Below are 19,337 nucleotides of genomic sequence, written 5' to 3'. Positions count from 1 at the left end.
AGACAGCGTTGATAGATTTTGATGTTTGAAAAGCAATGCGATCCAGCTTTTGGAGTCAAGGACCGGGTAACTCTTCTACCTCTTTCTCTCTAATCTCACTCGAACATGACTCAAAATGACACAACACGGATGAGCCGTCCCAAGGGCGCCATGCGTGGCCCATCTATTATTTGCTCCTGTTGGTCAGCACCCAGGACATTGACGGGGACCAGAGCTTGACTTCCACAGCCCAGTCGAGTGTTTCCCCGGAGCCTTTTCAACACATGGGGAGCAGCATGGCTGGCGCCGTACGTCTCGTCAGCTGGCTCGTCCGCTGTATTAGCCGAGGCGGACTGGACCAGAACAATCGATACCAAATGGCACACACGGAAAAACCAGCGGGCGTGTTCTCCTAGTGGCGTGCGGACGGAGGCGCCGGGTCATGATGCCACCACTTCCGGGATTGACGCACGCAGAACACACCCAAGCTTGAACGGCGCACTGCACTCAGTTGTCGCACAGCCATGCACCACCATTCAAAAGGGGCAGAGAAGATGCGCTACACATGTTAGAAACGCGAGCCCGCATCCCCGACGATTTCCGTTCTGCAACGAAAGAAAGGAAAAAAACAGATGTGGTTCCTTTGGGGATGTGTGTGCGTGGCAGTTGATGGGGGAGGGGATTTCCCTCTGGGCTGGAACATGATCCATGTCTGGCAATATCGGACCGGGTGACACGCTCGATAGCAGCACGTTCTGCAGGACCCCAAACCACACCTATCTTGCACAGCTGGCGGTAGCAGGTGACGAAGATGGCGAGTTGTGTCGAGGGGACATCTCATCATGTGCTGTATTTTCATACCGCTCTTCGGCTCATCGCCTGACACCGTGATACTTGGAGGACATGTTCTTTTGCAGGCTCTTGAGTGGAATAGGTATCGATAAATGGAAGTGAGGTGGATGGATTCGCTGACAGGTTCAGCGCAGTGTCATGATGAGACTACCTAACGCAGAGGCCGAAGCCGAAAGTGGATCATCCATACATTATTGTTCGCTCTAGCTTTGATAGTCCATTTTCACCGCCAGACTCTTTTCTTTCTACAGTGAACATCCGCCCTCTCGAAGCAATCATTGCGGGAATAACGTTATCGGTGTCTGACGGAGACGGGCGGTTCCCACCACGCAACAGGGTCATCAATGGCGACAGATGGCGATACTCCAACCCCCCCGGCTCAGGCAGAACACAAGGCCCGGTAATCAATCATACCTTGATGAACCTACCAAAGGTACCTAGGCAAGGTAGGGTGAGTAGGCAATTGTCACAATTTCGACGACGCTCCGGATCAGCCCTCGGCGCCCAGCCCAGGCCCCCTCCAGCCAACCAGTGTCCGGGCGGTGCTCAGGCAAAAGGCGCCAGCTCATGAGCTCATGCAGTCCATCGACGGGAACGGAGGACGATGACAGATCGGGCAACGCCAGCCAAAACGAGGGCGACGTATAAGCGAACCCAACGAGTTTACCCGTTGGACGCATCCCTCATTTGTGCTGACTTGAATCGCATGGGGGAAAAAGGAGCAAAAGAGCGTTATGAGTTGGTACACAGAGTATACGAGTAGCGTAGACGAGGGTCTAATCACGAATGCCCAGACCAGGCGAGTCCGTGTTTGGCCAAGCCCGACACCACACCACACACACACACACAGAGATAGATACTGTCACCATATACTGGTGCATTCCCGACGTAGTGCTTTCTGTCTCTCAAATCATTGGCCCGCTGGCCGATGCACCAGAAAAGAGGGAACCTTGGCTTTCCGTGCCATTTGCGTTTGGCTTTCCACTTGCATTTTTTTTTCGATTTTCATATGCATGGCCCGACGGGGAAAAAAAGACGGAGGATCGACAAGTTGCTTCCTTCGTTCGATTGTTCATTCTGGCTTCCACTGTTGTAGTGACACCAACCCGGGTCATCAGACAAGAGCCCATGTGAGCGAGCAGGACATGCGAGAGAGAGAGAGAGAGAGAGAGAGATACGCATCACATGACAGCCATCCATCCATTGATCGGCATCTCTTGACTTTCCGTTGCGTTTACCTTGTGGCTGAGGCAAGTGGAAATGCCCATACAACTCGGGTCTTGGCCTGGACAAGAAGAACAAGAAGAGGGACGAGGAGGCAAGCCGAGGAGAGCAGAGGAGAGGAGAGCAGAGGAGAGCAGAAGAGAAGTAAAGTAGAGTGAGCCAAAGGTAGAGTTTCTAGCGAGGCCGCTTGGTCTTGCCTTGCCTTGCCTTACCTTGCCTCACCTTGCCTTACACTTTGGTGCTATTCCCTTTTCTTCTGCCCACCCATTCCTACTCTCCTCAACCTAGACCTTTCCACAACTCCCATTTTCCGTCGTCCGACTCGACTCACTTCCTCTCAACACGACGCATCCCTGTTTTTGTTGGTCGTCTTCGCCCCGACTCCGCCTCTCTGTCTCTTTCTCTCTATCCACTCGTACACACACTCTATCTTCCTCTCTATCTTCCTCTCTATCTTCCTCTCTATCTCGCCCTCTCTCTCTCTCTTGCACTCTTGTCACCCTTGCTCCTCGATACCTTGACCTCAACTCTGCACAAGGCCCGGAGTTGCGACGTCTGCCTTTTGCTTGCTTCACCTGGGCACATTCTCCTCCTCGCCCCCCCACACAACCTTGCCAACCCCCCCGGTCAATTCGTCTGCCTATCTCCCGTGCTCTTCCTGTTTGTCCCACCACACACACACATACACACACACACCTCTCGCCATTCCGAATCGCTTCATCTAGTCATCATCACCCTTGCCATCCGTCAATCAACCCCATCCATCCAAAACTCTCGACATATTGTCTCATCAAAGAGACAATCATACATTTTGGGCCTTCCATCGTCGCGTAACTTGTTGTGGAATTTTCAAGTTTCGAGCCTTCTGCGACAAAATCGCCGTCTCGTCAAGACTCTCTCGTCGGCACATTTTGCCACGCATAACAGACTCAACTCTTACACATCATCCCATTATGCGGACAACAGAGAGGGCAAATGGCCAACCTGCCAGTCGGACAGGTACGTGTATTCTTGGCTTTCCTCTCTTTCTGTCTGGTCTTCCCGCCTTTTTTTCCCACTCTTGCTCTTCCTCTCCCTGTTCTTCCCCGTCTGCCTAGTCATGTCTTGTCTCACCCAACCATCGGCGGCGATCCGACCGAACCTGGGCGTTGTGGCCACTGTCGTGTCATTCGTTGCTCATTCACTCATTTGCTCCTATTTCACTGGCTTCTGTGTGCCAGGTTGTATTTCTCATCCTTCTGTTTGTGCACATTGTCGTTTCAGTTGCCTTCTCAAACCGACATTGATGTCCCAGACGCGTTCATGTCGATCCCCGCATCGTCGTCGCTCAAACACCAGACATGGAAAAAAAAACAAGCACATGAACAAATCACTGACCTGACCCAGAATCGCCGGCCAACACAACAATGTATCACAAAAAACCACAGCGCCGAATCGGCAAGCGACGCGTCAAAGGCCCCAAAGGCATGACCGTCAACACGGTTGAGATGGCGACGTCTCGCTCCGGGTCTCTGTCGCGCGCTCAGACAGAAACACCGTCTCGGACGCCCACGCCCACGGAAATCTCCCACGACCTCGGCTTGCGAGAACTCGAAGAACGCGCCAAGGATGTGCGTGAGTCTTGCTGGACACATGACTCTCTCTTTGAAGACGCCGTCGACGGCATCCCCTCAGACACCAAATTCGCCGCTGACGATCCCACCGCCTGCTCGCCAGCCGAGGCCTACCACCTTCGCCAGCTGCTGCGGACCATCGGTCCCCGCGAGTTCTGCCTGCGCACAGTCGATTCTGGTCGGTATACGGCGAAACGCCTGCTCACGGCCTTTAACATCCGTGCCCCGGCTTTTCTCGACGGCGCCCCCGAGGAGGCCTACACGAGCATGCTGACGCTCGCCTTCAGCCGTGAGCTGGCCAAGCGCGCCAAGCTGCCGTCGCACAACTCACTCGACGACGCCGTCGCCCTGCTGACCCGCTCCCGCAACATCATGGTCATTACGGGCGCCGGCATCTCAACATCGCTCGGCATCCCCGACTTCCGTTCCAAGAAGACGGGACTCTACGCCCAGCTGGAGCACATGGGCCTCGCCGTGCACGACCCGCAGGAGGTCTTTGACATTAACGTCTTCCGCGACGACCCCACCATCTTCTACACGGTCGCCAAGGACATCATTGTGAACACGGACCGCTACTCGCCGACGCATGCCTTCATCGCCATGCTGGACCGCATGGGCAAGCTGCTCACCAACTACACGCAAAATATTGACAACGTGGAGGCCCGTGCCGGCATCAACCCGGATCGCATCATCCAGTGCCACGGCTCCTTCGCCACAGCCTCGTGCCTCGAGTGCGGCTACAACTGCCCGGGCGAGGACATCTTCCCCGCCATCCACGCCAAGCAGATCCCGCGGTGCCCCAAGTGCGTCGCCCAGCTGCAGGCCGAGCGCGAGCAACAGCAACAACGCCGCCGCCGCCCGGGACGGCCCCCGAAGCGCGGCAACGCCGCCAAGCGACCCTACGCGCCGCGCCGGCGCTCCGGCCACGACAACCGGTCCGACGACTCGGACATCGACGACGACATCCCCCAGGGCGGCGTCATGAAGCCCGACATCACCTTTTTCGGCGAGGGCCTCCCCGACGCCTTTGGCCGCCGCCTCGCCGGCCACGACCGCGACCGCGTCGACCTCGTCCTCGTCATCGGCACCTCGCTCAAGGTGACGCCCGTATCCGAGATTGTCTCGTGGCTGCCGCCCCACGTGCCCCAGCTCTGCATCTCGCTCGACCCCATCAACCACATCAACTTTGACATTGACCTGCTCGGCCAGTGCGACGTTGTCGTCGCCGAGCTGTGCCGCCGCGCCGGCTGGGACCTGCGCCACGACATGGTGCCCCAGGGCCAGGCCGTCGACGTCCACACCGAGCCCGGCTTCGAGCACCGGCACCGCTTCACCCAGGTCTACCCGGCCGCCAAGAGGTCCGAGTCGCCCGTCGACCTGAAGCGGTCGTCATAGAGCGTCTGAAAGTCGCTCGTCCGCTCTCGTCTTCTTGGCCCCTTTGACAGCTCTGCCGAAGCGCAGCGCGCTCTTCCCAGATCTCTCATGACCATAACTCACAACCGTTTCCTTCCAACAACCTAACCCATCACGACGCAAACGCCTTCCCATCAACCAACAACCAAAGGGGCCGCCCGCACTTTGGTCCTTTTCTCCCTCCAGTTTTTTCTTCTTCAGTTTCTCCTCCCAGCACAGCAAAACGGTGCACGGCGTTCCGGCAGCACTTTTTACCCCCCACCACCAGCAGCAGCAGCGCATGCCAAAAGACTCGGAACGATAGAAAAAAAAGAGGCACCGCTGCCTGTCTGTCTCTTCCTTTGTTTGGTTTCCCCCTCGTTAGACTCGGTGTAGATACCTCTTGTGTTTTGCGTTCCCCCAGCCTCGTGTCTCAAAAGAAGGGGAGGGGGGTGGGCGCTAGTGTTTGATTTTTGTTTTTCCTCTTCTTGTCCGCGTCTATTGCCTGCTTGGTTCCTCCCCATGTTCTCTCTCGTCTTTTCTGTCCCCTGTCTGCTCGCACGCTTCTCAACTTCGTCTCCCTGCTATCTTGACCTCGCTTTTGCGACATGGGAATAGACGAGGCCGGGCGATGATGGAATCATGTCTCCTTCCATACACGCCACGCCCTGCAGGCCCTCCCTCGCTGCGGCAGCACGGCCGAGAAAGGGCAAGAACCGAAAAGAAGTATCGTTCGGACGGGATGGATGGATGGATTGACGTAGCATAATAATACCAAAACACCAAGGAAACATTCAAAAACTCTCACCGCAAGCATCAGTGACGCGTGTCTCACGTTGGAGGTAGTCCTCGAGGACCGAGGAACCGATTGCTCGACGCAGAACACGAAGCGTCACGTCAGCCATGCAATGAGTTCACGTCTTCATCATTGCGCCGGACTGTCTATACGTGCCACTCTGGACGTAAATTATGAATGAAAAACAGAACAAGGGAAGCCGGAAGACCATGCGAGGGGCCAAAGGACCCGAGGTATCGTACAAGTACAGAACAGGGGGCGTCGCCGCGTCCCGTCTCAACGCCATAATGCAGTCGGGCATCGGCCCGAGGATGAAAGAAAATAAAAAAATACACTCTAATGCTGTGCGCCGCCCGTGCTGCTGCTCGTCGACTCCGTCTGTCCCTTCGCTGCCGCTGGGCATTCCACTTCGTGCCCCTCCTCCTGAATGCTGACGTGTCCCGACGTCGAGTTCTGCCGCGAGATGCCCTCTCTGCTCTCGCCCGCCAGGCCCGCGTCCGAGCGGTTCCTCCTGGGGTCGTTGGGCGTCCAGTTGGCTGCCACACCGGCGGCAATGAGGCCAGCCATGACAGTCGGCGCGCCGAGCGCCGAGTTGGACCTGCTACGGTTGCTTCGCGAGCGCCTACGTGACTCGGGCGTCGGTGCCGGGGGTGCCTCGCTGATGCTGGCCTGTCGGGGTGGCGTGGCGGGCGGCGCCGGGTTGATGACCGAGTTGGACCGCGAGTGCGTTGGGCTTCTCGAGTACGTCACAAACGTCTCGCGAGGGTGCTGAACCGCAAACTTGAGGTTGTTCAAGCGTCCGCCCTTCATACGCTTGAGGAACGTCAGTTCGTCCCGCACGTCCGCCAGCGCGTCTGGGTACTGGCCAAACTCCTCGTCGTCCACCGTGAGCTTGGGCCCGCTCTCCTTGGACTTGCGTTTGAGGTAGTCCGGGATGAGGCGCTCGACAAACTCGTCGGGGATGAGACGGATGACGATACCGAAGGGAATGGAGAGGAACCCGAGGACAATGGCGATGCCCCACATCAGGGCCGTCTGCTTATCAGGAGCAATTGACAAAGCAGCACCACCCACAAAGATGATCAAAATCTGTCCGCCGATCATAATCGAGCTGATAGCAACGAAAAAGTAATTTTGCGTAAGACCTTCAAAGATGTTGAAGCGATTATCGAGGCGGCGGTTGCTGGAGGCGGTTAGTCAACTCGATATCAGGATACATGGGGTTTGATCGACTACTTACTTCCACTGGTTGAAGATTTGCATCCACACAAACGTGTTGAACACGAGAGTGCGGACCTGAGCTTCAAACCTCTCTGGAGACAGGTTCATCTCATTCTTCACAAGGTCCAGATGATCGTAGCCGTAGAAGAGCATGAATGTTATGGCGAGCTGGTAGATAGCTTGGCCGATGATCATTTTCCACATCGTCGTAGAGATGATCGAGGCGTTGCGTCTCTCGGGCTTCCTCAAGAGAACGCTCCTCTGAGGCGGGTCCGTGGCCAAGGCGAGAGCAGCGAGAGTGTCCATGATGAGATTGACCCACAGCAGCTGCACCGCTGTGAGGACCGATACAGCACCCTCGCCTCCGTTGCTGGAGACAGACGTAACGAATGTGAGCACGACGGCAGTAATGTTGACCGTGAGCTGGAACTGGAGGAAACGTTTCACCGCGTCGTTGACCGCACGTCCCCACATGAGAGCCTTGACAATCGAGTTGAAGTTGTCATCCATGAGAATGATTGCGGAAGCCTCCTTGGCCACTTCGGTGCCCGCGATGCCCATGGAGAAGCCGACATCTGCTGTCTTGAGAGCTGGCGCATCGTTCGTACCATCACCTGTGACGGCGACAATCTCGCCCTGTTCTTTCAGGCGCTTAACCAGGACGCGCTTGTCCTCGGGGCTTGAACGAGCGAGAACGTGTAGTCGAGGCAGAATCTCCATTTGTTCGTACTTGGTCAGGTTGCGGAATTCAGGTCCCTCCATCACAACACTGTGGGGCTGCAGAATGCCGCACTCCTTGGCGATGGCCTGAGCAGTGATCTTGTTGTCTCCGGTAACCATGCGGACGCAGACACCAGCGCCCTGGCACGTGCGGACAGCCTCGGGGACGCCTTCACGTAGAGGGTCCTGAATGCCTACCATGCCGACGAAGACCATGTTCCGGAATAGGTCCTCAAAATGAATCTCGTTCTTGTCGGCGTCACCGCGACGGGCGGTTCGCGGGGGCCATTGGGGAAAGTCTTTGTACGCAAGGCCAATCGTACGAAGGGAGCGCGAGGCGTAGCTCTCAATGAGACCGTTCACCATCTTGTGGTTGTCGACAGTCATGGACACAAGCGAGGCATCGGTCGACGGTTGTCCGAAAAGCTCGCTGCACTGGGCGACGACAATCTCGGAGGCACCCTTGACAAACAGTCGAGCGCCACCACTCGGGAGTTGGATAACAATGCCCATGCATTTGCGGCCGGAGTCAAAGGGAATCAGCTGAAGGGTGTGAGCGTTGGCGCGCTCCTCGCTGACCGGGCCCATGCCGAGGTGAGCCTGGGCCAGCAGGAGCAGGGCACTTTCCGTCTTGGAACCGATGAATGTCTTCTCGCCATCGACCTCGCCCTCAAAGGCAGTCGAGTTCAGGACGATCGACTTGAGAAGGATATCCTTGACCTCGGGTCCCAGCATCTTGACGAATTCGGGAATCTGGATGTCACCGCCCTGCTCGACGGCAGAGCTGCCGAGAGCACTCCCTGAGCTTCCAGGGCGCTGGGCCCCGAACTGATGCGTAGTCCCGATCGTGCCAGCCACCACCTGCATCTTGTTTTGGGTCAGCGTTCCAGTCTTGTCGGAGCAGATGTTCGTCGCGTTGCCCATGACTTCGCATGCCTTGAGATGCCTGACGAGGTTGTTGTCTTTCAACATTCGTCTCGTCGCGAATGCCAGGGCAAGTGTGACGGCGAGAGGCAGTCCCTCGGGAACAGCGACGACAATGATGGTGACGACAACGATGAAGATTTCGAGGAACATTTGACCCTTGTCAGCCGGGGTGACGTCGCTGTCGAGACGGGGCAGCCGCACAAGGAACCGAATGAAAAGGACGATGAACAGGAGCAGACCGGCGGCACCTCCAAGCTTGGCGATGTACTCGGCGATGATGTTCAGTTTGGACTGAAGCGGTGTGACTTCGGGATCCTCGTTGAGTGCCATGAGCGTCTGGCCGTAGGTAGAGTTCACACCAGTCGAGGTGACCATGAAGGTGCCAACACCTTCCATGACACGCGCGCCAGAGAGGATGAAGGGGTCCATCTTCTTGACATCTTCGTGGTTCTCAATAGCGGCAAATACGTCAGCCGCCGCCTTCTTCTTGATGATGTCGGACTCTCCCGTCGCCTGAGATTCGTCGCATTTGACATTGAAGCCCTCAATGAGCAGGCCATCGACTGGAACCAAGTCACCTGGTTCCAGGTGAACGACGTCGCCCACCAAAATGTCGTATACGGAGATCTCCATAATCTTTCCGGAACGAACAACCTTGACATCGCGGTCTTGCTTCTTCTTGTTGAGCTTGGCAAACTGTCGCTCCTTGGAATAGTCGTTCAAGGACCCAACAACAACAACGATGACAATGGCCGCCACAATGGCGACGCCCTCCACCCACTCCACCCTGGACTCGCCCTCTTTGTGTTCACCACCCACCGATTGGTAAATGCCAATGGCGAGGGAGACGACAGCAGCAGCAGTCAGAAGCATCAGGACCTTGTCTTGGTATGTGATCCACATGAGCTGCAAGAGACTCTTGCCCTTCTTCTCCGGAAGGCGGTTGTCCTTGAAAACTCGCTTCCTGTCGACAAAGCTGCCGTCCCCGCCCGCTGCGGGATGAGGACGCGCAGGGGCCGCAGAATCATCTTCCTTGTGACGGCCATCTGACTTGAGTGCCAGGTGGCTCGTGGCCTGCTCATACGTGACGTGCTGAGGGACGTTGTTCTCTTCGATACTGAGACCTGCTTTCCGATCGCTCTGGACACCCTTTTCGAGGCCGGCCAAGCCTCCGATTTGGTAGAAGGCGGCCAGGCTCTTGGGGTTGAGAAGCTTATTCAGTTGACCAGGACTGAACGCAAAGGGGTTGTTGTCGACTTGAAAATCGCCCTCCTTCCCTTGGTCTGGCTGCAGCGCCGTGTCGTCCTTCATCAGCTTGTCGTTGGAGAGGTGGTGGCTGTGGAAGCCAGTCTTTTCGGCGTTCGAGCCCGACACGGCGAGAGTATCGCCTTGCGAGGAGACGAAAGACCGAGAGGTCTCCACGTCGTCGTCGACCGAGTTTTGTCGTGAACGGGCGGTCGTCGGCACGGAGAGGAAAGCGCGATCGTTGCCTCTGGCAGTGATGGGGCTCGAAACGTTGTGTGGGCTCCGGGGCCGGCTATCTCTGCTGTCGAAGGAGGTCTCGGCACGGAGCTCGGGGCGGGCATAGGGGTCCTGGGCGGCGAGCATGTTCTGCGAAGCGATCCATTGCGCAGCGGCCGGGTCGACAACGGTGGAAGGACTGATAGCATCTTCTTGAAGGGAGGTGGGACTGGCACCGAGATTCGCTCGCGCGTCGTGAGGCACATCGGGAGTCGAGGCCGCGGCCGTGGTGTCAATGGTAATTGTTGGTCTGTACACCCGTTAATAGGCTAGCACTACGTACGGCGTGGCGGCCACAGCTGAGGGTTGACAAGTCTCTTGTCACACATACGCGCGAGGTCTGCGCTGAGCAGGAGCAGGGTCGTCCTGCGCGTCGCGATTGGGGTCCATGATGGCGGTGTGTCCGTGTTGGACGAGGGCGAGGCGTGCGCTGTGGCGCGCTGGGATCGAGTTTGAAGAGGAGCAATACAAAATATATCGGAGAAGTAAAAGTAAAGAATGCTGTTGTGAGGTTCAGAAGGGCGTGGAGCGAGGCAGCGAGAGGTGCTCGAGTCCCATGAAGGATGGTGAATGAGGGTCCGCAGAAGGCGGCGAGCGTCATGCACGGCACCAAGCTGCTTCTGCTCTGCTATTATGATTGTGAGAAGGAGTGTGATGAAGTGAAGTAAAGTAGAGTGAAGCGGTGCAGGGTGCTTGTCGGAGGCAGACGCGCACAAACACTGATCAGGCCAGCAGGGGGCGGCGGGGCCAAGGGAGGGGGTTTATGGATTAGATGTCGAAAGGAGAAAGCAGCAGAAGGAGAAAAGCATGACATTGAACACAGATGACGAGAATAGCAAGCAGCGGAAGTTTGCTTCCTGCGACATGCATTATTTTGCCTCTGCCTTCGCTACCTTTTAGGTACCCTGCTCGGTAGGTGACCTTGAGGTAAGGTGCGTGGCTACCTGGACCTTGCCTTCTGGAGATACCTACCCAGGTAGGTACTTACGCCCATGTACCACGCCTGACCACGTACATATACCATGTACACCCCCAAGTTACCCACCCACCTAGGTAGGCACCTACCTACTACATGTTCCCTTAGATACGGCGAGCTTTGAGGCTCCTTGGGCACGTCTCCCCCAGTGAGGCAGTGCAACCGCCGAGGCAGGGTCTCTCACTGGCCACGGCTCTCGCAAACGGGGGCAAATGGGGGCCACCCGAGGGAAGGGCTAGGGAAGATTCGAGGAAGGCGCCAGGGGCCCCAGGGGTACGGCAGGAGCTGATGGCACCTCGGCCGTGGAGGCTAGCACTGTTGGGGCGTAGTGGCCGCAGGGGCCTCGGTGCTTGACATATGCAGGGGCGCGGGTAGATCGCTATTCGGCCACTGACTTCTACACCCGGAGCCCTACCTGCCTATGCCGGACCTGGTAGGTAGGTACCTAGGTAGGTACCTACCTGCCTAGGTAGATGGTAGGTACACAAACGCCTATCGGTTGAGGTACCCAGGCAGGTAAAGCCAAAGGACCTTCTCCAGCGCTGCCTCTTATTTCCCCCTTCGTCGCCCGCCAGTCTCACATCACAACCACCCTGCTCACGACATCAGTGATCAGTGTCGTCAAGCACCGGGCGGGGCATACCATGACACGACAAGACAAAGACAAAGACAAAGAGATGAAAGCACAACATCGAGCAGTATCATGCCAATCGCCAGTTGTCCCAGCTACGCGCCGTATCCACTCCTCTTTCTGACCTTCTCGAGAGGTACCCCGGAATGCGACTGTGGGCGGACGGGGCGAGCATGCGCTCCGTCTGCTGCTGTTGGTCCTTGGTGCCTCGTGTTCCCGCATGGCTACCGCAGTTTGTTGTGTCGGTATAAGCCTTTCTTTCACCTTGGTATCCAATGAGCGAGCCACCAGGGGGGGGGGGAGAGTGCTACGCAAAATGCTCCCAACAAGCAAACACGGCGCCCTGTGAAGGTTCGACTTACTGGGTTGGCTCAGCCTGATCAGATCAACAATGACATGGCTTGCTCGCTTTTATTTTTCAGCCGTCTTGGTTTGCATCAGATGGCCAAGCTTCCTCCCTCCCTCTCTCCCTCCCTTCGTCTCATTACAATCGCTTTGTTGACAATATCTCCAGGGCCGACAAGTCTCCACCCCGTCTAGAAACAACCAGGCCCAGCGAACTTGGACGAACATTGGCCAACCAAGCCGACAAGGGACGCTCAACTCGTTTCTTGGCATGATCTCCGTGCCATGCCAAGCTCCACCCCTGGCCCATTCCCCCCGAGCACTGCAAAATTTACCGCGGCAGAGAAGGGGGTGAGCGGCTGTTCGGAACTGCCAATTTGACACCAAGATTGGTCAATGGGCATGTGTCTATTCCTCAGGAGGCCCTGGGAGGACCGACGTGAGCTGTCATCAGTCAGGCGTGAAAAAGAAGCAAACCGCGAATACAGCTCCCATCATGTTTGCTGAGAGCCCCTTCGGACGTAAACTGCCCGGCACACAAAGAAAAGACGGAGCGAAACAAGACAAGTGCCACACTCCCTTTTAGCCCCAAAGTCGGGCGCTTCACACCAAGCGCCTCAAACCGCCCGACTCTGGCGCCTGAGCCACTCGCCCTGTCCAAGGGTGACAGGTTGTTTGGTACGAAACGGGACCTTGTCTTCAGTACGGCAAAGCTTCGATGAGTCTGTGCCTCCCAGCGTTATTCCCGCCCGTCTCATTCTGTCGGATCTGCACTGCATTTTGCCTATCCGCACTTTTATCCTCGTTTGGGGTTGCCTTCTTGCGAAACCGGCTGAGCTCTTGGCTCGGTTTGGGTTGCCTCAGTGGGTTGCATCTGTCGTGATATCAATCGTGTTGTCCATCAGCGCATCCTTGGGACGTGTGTGTCGCATTGTAGATTTAGTCTCGGAGGCTGAGTAGCTTGACGAAACTCTACGTGCGCCGTGCCGTGCAAGACACGATCCGAATGGTGTTCATCGGTATCAGGAGCGTACAAGTTTGTGATGCAAACCGCAGATCAACTACATAGCCCGTCTGAAATGAGTGACAACCCCGTGGCATGTTTCTAGCCTTGGAGTTTGGTCCGACAAAGTTGACAACCACGGGGCGAGGTGATCCCAATCGGAACGTTATCATGCGCAACATGCAGAGTGCGCCTCGGGGCTTCGTTGGTGCTGGGGTGCTTCCAGTCTGGTACCGATCCTCGTATGCCAAAGGCCGCCCTATGCCCATGAGCTTGATTCGCGCATAAGGCAAGGGAGAAGCTTGGCTAGGTACTTTCATGACATCCGATATCTCATAGGGTCTGTTATTTTCTGGTCTCGAACTGTCGTTATGTCATGAGCACCCGGAATTGAGGAGGTATGGATGCTTTCGATCGATCGAGTATCGAAGGCTGATCTCGGGCATTGACGTTGGCCTTACTACAATCGAAGAACATTCAACACTCTCGGGCTGATAGAGCGCTGCTAGTTGTATCAAGTTATCCAGTGGCCCGCACAGTTAGGTGACTTCGATGGGGCCATCGGCGGGATAGGATAGACACAGCCCCATTCAATGACCATATTCAGAACTACAAGCGCACCATATTATGCTCTTGTCAGGAGGCTGTCGACGTTGTCAGCCGCGCAAGACCGTCAGTTACATATCCACAAGCCAAGCTACTCCATGTGAGTTCACGAACCGTCATGCGGGGTGCTTTACCACACTCAGTCACAAGACATGATCCAACGTGACGGTCGACAGAATCGCACGCGAGTGATGCGAGCTGTGACACGGGAGCATGAATACACCAGTCTGAGGCATTACCGTCTAACCCTGACGTGCGAACCTCACCCGAGAATACAAAACTTTTTACCCCTTAGTTGACCATTTAATAACCCGGAACACCATCGAAAACCCTTGTCCCACGAGGACACACGCACCGGAGACCGAACGGGCAGAGGATCACCTCCGGCCCAGATCAATCTCCCTTACAAGTTCCATCGTGCCCTCACCCTCGCCGGCGGCGGGGGTCTCGACGCCGAAGAACCCCGCCACAGCCGTCCGCACAACACCCCGCCAGAAGCCAGCCACAACCTGCCCCGTCCGGCCGTCGCCGCTCTGCTTAAAGTCCGGGAAGGCGTTGACCTCGAGCAGCCAGGCGTCGCCCGCGGCATCGACGAGGAAGTCGAGCCCGTACACCTCGAACGCGCCGGGCAGCGGCTGAAAGTGCACCGTCATGCCGCGCGCCGCGCCCTCGAAGACGTCGCCCGTCAGCGCGCCAATCTTGTCCCGCACGCGCCGCTCGACCGCGGGCGCGAGCCCCAGGGCCGCGAGCCGGCGCACCGTCGGCGTCGTCGTCGTCGTTGGCGTCGTGGCGGCTTCGCTGCCGGCCGCCGTCTGGAGGCACGTGTTGGTGAGGTGGGCGTCGAGGTTCTCGGGCGCCGTCCACGGCGGCGCGTACGGCGCGCCCGCGAAGAGCGCGAGCATGTCGCTGTAGACGTACACGGACAGGCAGCCGACGGCCAGCACGTACGTGCGGATGTGGAACTTGCGGCTGTCCGTGTCGAGGAGCAGCGGCGGGTGGATGTACGGCTGGGCGACAAAGTGGCGCAGGTGCGATGTCGTGATGTAGTCACCGCTGCCGTCGCGGGCGCCGCCGGCGGCTTCTCCCCCTTCTCCGTCTCCGTCTTCGTCTCCGTCTTCGCCGGCATCGCTGTCGGGCCTGTCGGCCTCCCATCCGTCAAAGATGGCCTGCAGCTCGTCCTGCGTGCTGAAGAGCCGAATGCCCTGGCCGCGGTCGCTCATGCCGGGCTTCAGGATCCACCAGTCCCGCTGCGCCGGGTCGTCCTTTTCTTCGTTCCGCTCGAGGCTCTCGCGCAGGTCAAAGGCCTCGACGAGGGCGTCGTCGAGAAACTCGGCGTAGTCGAGCTCAAAGTGCTCGCTGCGCTTGACGCCCGTGGCCAGCGACGAGGACGGGTGTTTGGCGGACCACGTCTCCACCGTCGCGGACAGGTAGTGCTTCCGGATGAGAGCCTTGCGGATCATGTAGCTGTTGATGAGCACGGTGGACGAGTGGTCGGCGGCGTACGCAAAGTCAAGCGTCTCGTAGGGTGCAATCTGCACGAGTTTGGCCGTCGGCGAGGGGACAATGTTCGCCAGCGACAGGACTTCGTCGGCTGACGAGGATGGCGAGTGGGGCAGCAGCTCCCAGGATCCCTCGGGCAGGAGTGAGTTCATGGCGTCCAGAATCAGGGGCTGGACGTATTCGTCGCCGTAATCGACAACGGCGTAGCACGTGGCCGTCTCTGCCTGTTCCGGCTTCTGGGCCGCGGCGGGCCTCAGGGGTAGTTGCTGGCTGCTCGTCTTGGCCTCCTCCTCCCGGGACGGCGAACTAGTAAACACAAGCGTAAGACTTTGCTCTATTATATGGGTTCTGCCGGTTTCTGCGTAGAATACAGGCAAGCAAGCGTTGCTTGGTGGGGTGGGGGATTTTGTCCTCGCTCGGCCACAGTCATGTCCGTCTGTTGCTCGTCGACCCCGAACCCGGCGCTAGAGCTGACCCTCCGTATATCTCGCATCTCCAGGTGCCCGCGCCCTGCTCAAGAGAAAGAAAAAGGGGGGTCAAAAAAGCAAGGCGTATGTACTCACAGAACCAGCTCTTTCTCATGCAGATGCTCCGCGGCGTGCCAGAAGTTTGCCTTCAAGGCCGTGACGCTGTGACTGTCAGTGGAAGATCCCGAAGAAGAAGAGAAGAAGGAGTCAAAAATAAAAAGAAAAAAAAAACATAAAGGGGAAATTGCAGACGAGAGTTTTCTCACCTTGTGTATCCCTTCTCGACAGCCCAGCCATCGTTGCCAGGCGGCGCATCCTCGACGCTCTTGTAGACGCCGGCAAAGGACGGCGCCCACTTGAAGTGCCTCTGTCTGTGCTTCTTGTGCAGCAGCTCGTCCGCTTTCCTCTCGCCGCCCTGGACCTCGCCGCCCTGCCCCTCGCGTATCCTCTCCTCCTCGACAACCTCGTCGGCGGCGTCGCCGTCGAGCTCCTGGAAGCAGCCGGCGTCGTGCCAGTAGTTCTGCAGCACGCCGGTCCACAGCGTCTTGTGGGTCTCGACGCCCTCGACGAGCGGCACGTTGACGCTGTAGAGGTCGACGCTGGCGTCGGCGGGCCAGTCGGCGTACAGCTTCTCAATGACGCGGACGCCGTGGCGCGCGGCGCCGCCAATGATGACGGGGTCGTGGTTCCGCGAGAAGAAGGCGTAGCTCAGGGCGATGGCCTTCTTGCCGCAGATGGCGCCCTCCATGGCGCCGCCGAGGGTGCCGCTCGACAGGGCAAAGACGGCCGTCGTGTTGCGGCCGTAGTTGGGCCCGCTGACGACGAGGTCGACGGGGCCGCGCTCGGCGAAGAAGTGGTGCAGGCCGATCTGGACGCACGAGGCCGGCGTGCCGTCGACGAGGACCCATTCCTTGTCGGCGTCAAAGGTGCCGGGCGTCGCGGGGTCCGACGTCGTGGGCCGCGTGTGGATGGTGCCCTCGGCGTCATCGCCGTACAGGTTCGGAGACGGCGTGTAGTAGACGGGCTTGACGGACTGGCCGATGATGTGGGCCTTGCCGATCCAGGAGCGCTGCGTGTGAGGGAGGCAGACCGAGACGGTGTGGCCCGCCTTCTTGAGCTCGGCAACGAGGGAGGCGACGTAGGGGGACGAATGTGGCGAGGGGGGACCGTCGTCGTTGGTCACGAGGATATGCATGGTGTCTTGTCTTGTGTCTACCGATGCAGAAACTTAAAATTTGAAATGCCCGAGACAGCCAGCGAGAAGGAGATGAGATGAGGAGTGATGGAGGTGACGTGAGGGTAAGACCGAGAGAGGAGGGGTCGTGAAGAAGATGGTGGCGGTTGAGCGTTGTGGGTCGAGCGAAGTGGGATGCAATAGTGGGGTTCGTTGATGCTCATCGACGCCCAATCCACGCCATTACGCTATTGCCTCGGAACGGACCGGCCTACTACATGTACATTCTCTTGGTCTCTTTCTCTTCCTTGGTTCTCTTCCTTGGGAAAAGATGTGTTGCGTGTTCGCCGTTGCCTGTTGGTCATCGAATGGTCCGGTATTGTGACAGCTGTTTGTTCCATGACACAACACGCAAAACATCACGGAACGGATGGCTAAACAAATTGGTACAAGCAAGTCGTATTGAGGGGGAATCATTCTGTCATGCCTTGCCCTGACCTGACACCGCGAGCCTGCTGCCAACCTACCTACCTGAGGAAGAAAAAAATAAAGTTGCTACCTACGGGGTTTTGTTCCCCTCCGTCGAAACCCATTCCCATATCTGACATGACTGGCAACAGGGCGTAATTACACTTCGCTCCTTTTCTCCCTTGATGCTATGCCTCGAGCGGGCCACAGCGGATATCCGTTACCAGTCATCATGTGAAAACAGAAAGAAGAAAACGAAAAAAAAAACCAAAAGGCCGAAACAGGGCCCCGCAAACCAAATGCGTCATGTAGAGAAGTGTACACAAAAACCTCGGACACCAGCGCTGTCTGCTCTTCCGGCCAACGGAAAGAAAGAGAGGTAACATAGACAGCCAGTCATGTCCAGTCAGGTGAATCATCATCGTGATTCGCCATGTGTCGAGGAAACAGAAGATGACCGAAGCGAAGTAGAACAAGGCCAGAGAACCACAGAGAACAAATCAGAGCCCCAGATACAGCTAGGACCTGGTGCGTTTGGGTGTGGCTGCGTTGAGCTCGTCGCTGGCAGGCCTCTTTGTCGTACGCTCTGTGCTGTCAGGTCGGCTCTTGACACGACGCCAATCTTCGAAGAGCGTGCGGCCCGTCTTTGCTCTGGAGGGTGTCGCATCTTCGCTCTTGGAGAGGAAGCGAGTGGTGCGGCGCGTCCCAGGAGGCGTGGCAGCGGGGCCGAATCGGGGTGCCGCAGGAGTGGCGGGGCAGGACTCTTCGGCAGCTGGCGTCTCGGGCGTCTCCTCGACCTTGTCCTCCTCATCCATGTGATGATCCTCAATGTCAGTGAGCGCTTCCTCATCCTCGGGGGTAACGAGAATCTCGGGAGGCTCAGCGCGCTGGAACAGGCGGCGGGGCTTGATGGATGAACGAGTGAGGGGGCGGCCGAGATGAGCCTCCAGTGCCGCCTCCTCGTCAAGGCCGTCGTCGTTATCGGCGAACTTGCGGAACACCTTCTTGCCACGGCTGATTTCACAGTCAGCTACCAAGCTCACAGGGAAGGAACGAACGAAGGAGTACTCACAAGACATAGACCATTCCGTCCTCACGCTGAAGAGCCTCATCCACGTGCTGAGCGCCTTCTCCAGGTACGGTCACCTTGCGCTTGCTCCGGCGAAGGCGCGGCTCGGGCTGCGCCTCCGTGTGGGAGCCGTAGAAGGGGTTCTCGACGCTGTTGTCGACCTCAGGCACGCGGTCGTGCGAGTCGGTGAAGATCTGGATATCGTCTTGCACAGCCTCGGCGGTGAAGCTCTCCAGAGACATGCCCGTGTACTTCTTAGGTGTACGCTTCTTGCGGGGTGTCGTCAGAGCGTCCTCGTCAACAAACAGATTGCGGGCCACAGCCTCGATACTCGCGGCCTGCGTCTCAGTCGGCGCCTTCCTAGGCGTCTTCACAGGCGTGGGCAGCATGCCGGAGCGGCGGTGAAAGGCTGCCGTTCGCGATTCGTCCTGCTCCTCCTTGTCTTGGCCGAGGGTCTGAGCAACGCTCCTTGACGATGACGCGCGGTGCACGGCATCGAGAGCAGGAAGGCGCCTTTTCTGAGGCGAAAAGGCGGGCGACATGATGGCTGTCGCGGCAACGGCGGATTTCCTGGTCGTGCGAGGTGTGCGGTGAGATGAAGAGGGAGAGGGCGTTCGGTGGGTTGCGCGCTGCGAAGAGATGCGAGCTGACTTGCGCGGCGAGTAGGGCTCCCAGTGGTCGCTGTAGCCGTGCTTGGGTGTGGGAGGAGTGCGGATGCCTGATGGCTGGGGTGAAGGTGTCGAGGTTGCAAAGGTCGCCATGGCTGCGGCGTTGACTAGCCTTGGAAGGCAGTCGCGGATGAATGGGCTATTGTTGTTCCTTTGTGGGCGCCGATGGTGAGCCTTCCTTCCTC

General features: G+C 57.8%; 4 protein-coding genes across 4 annotated transcripts; 1 reads left to right on the top strand and 3 right to left on the bottom strand.

Moving 5' to 3' along the window:
- Positions 1–3,461: 3,461 nt before the first annotated feature.
- On the top strand, positions 3,462–5,063 carry SIRT1 (NAD-dependent protein deacetylase sirtuin-1; the record flags this gene model as incomplete). Its single annotated transcript, XM_028635591.1, has 1 exon — positions 3,462–5,063. One exon carries the CDS (start codon positions 3,462–3,464, stop codon positions 5,061–5,063), a length of 1,602 nt encoding a protein of 533 aa, XP_028491936.1.
- A 1,129-nt stretch (positions 5,064–6,192) lies between these two features.
- ACA10 (Calcium-transporting ATPase 10, plasma membrane-type) lies at positions 6,193–10,635 on the bottom strand (the record flags this gene model as incomplete). The annotated part of the gene is made up of 4 exons (XM_028635590.1): positions 6,193–7,039; positions 7,097–9,060; positions 9,112–10,495; positions 10,577–10,635. The coding sequence occupies 4 exons, from the start codon at positions 10,633–10,635 to the stop codon at positions 6,193–6,195; spliced, it is 4,254 nt and encodes a 1,417-aa protein (XP_028491935.1).
- Positions 10,636–14,183: 3,548 nt separating this feature from the next.
- D7B24_001352 (uncharacterized protein) lies at positions 14,184–16,968 on the bottom strand (the record flags this gene model as incomplete). The annotated part of the gene is made up of 3 exons (XM_028635589.1): positions 14,184–15,612; positions 15,870–15,935; positions 16,040–16,968. The coding sequence occupies 3 exons, from the start codon at positions 16,966–16,968 to the stop codon at positions 14,184–14,186; spliced, it is 2,424 nt and encodes an 807-aa protein (XP_028491934.1).
- A 965-nt stretch (positions 16,969–17,933) lies between these two features.
- D7B24_001351 (uncharacterized protein) lies at positions 17,934–19,245 on the bottom strand (the record flags this gene model as incomplete). Its single annotated transcript, XM_028635588.1, has 2 exons — positions 17,934–18,429; positions 18,488–19,245. The coding sequence occupies 2 exons, from the start codon at positions 19,243–19,245 to the stop codon at positions 17,934–17,936; spliced, it is 1,254 nt and encodes a 417-aa protein (XP_028491933.1).
- Positions 19,246–19,337: the final 92 nt, after the last annotated feature.

Source organism: Verticillium nonalfalfae (assembly GCF_003724135.2).
Source record: "Verticillium nonalfalfae strain VnAa140/NRRL 66861 chromosome Unknown scaffold_127, whole genome shotgun sequence".
Lineage (NCBI taxonomy): Eukaryota > Fungi > Ascomycota > Sordariomycetes > Glomerellales > Plectosphaerellaceae > Verticillium > Verticillium nonalfalfae.
The sequence above is the reverse complement of the archived record's forward strand: the minus strand, read 5'-3'. Positions and strand labels throughout refer to the sequence as shown.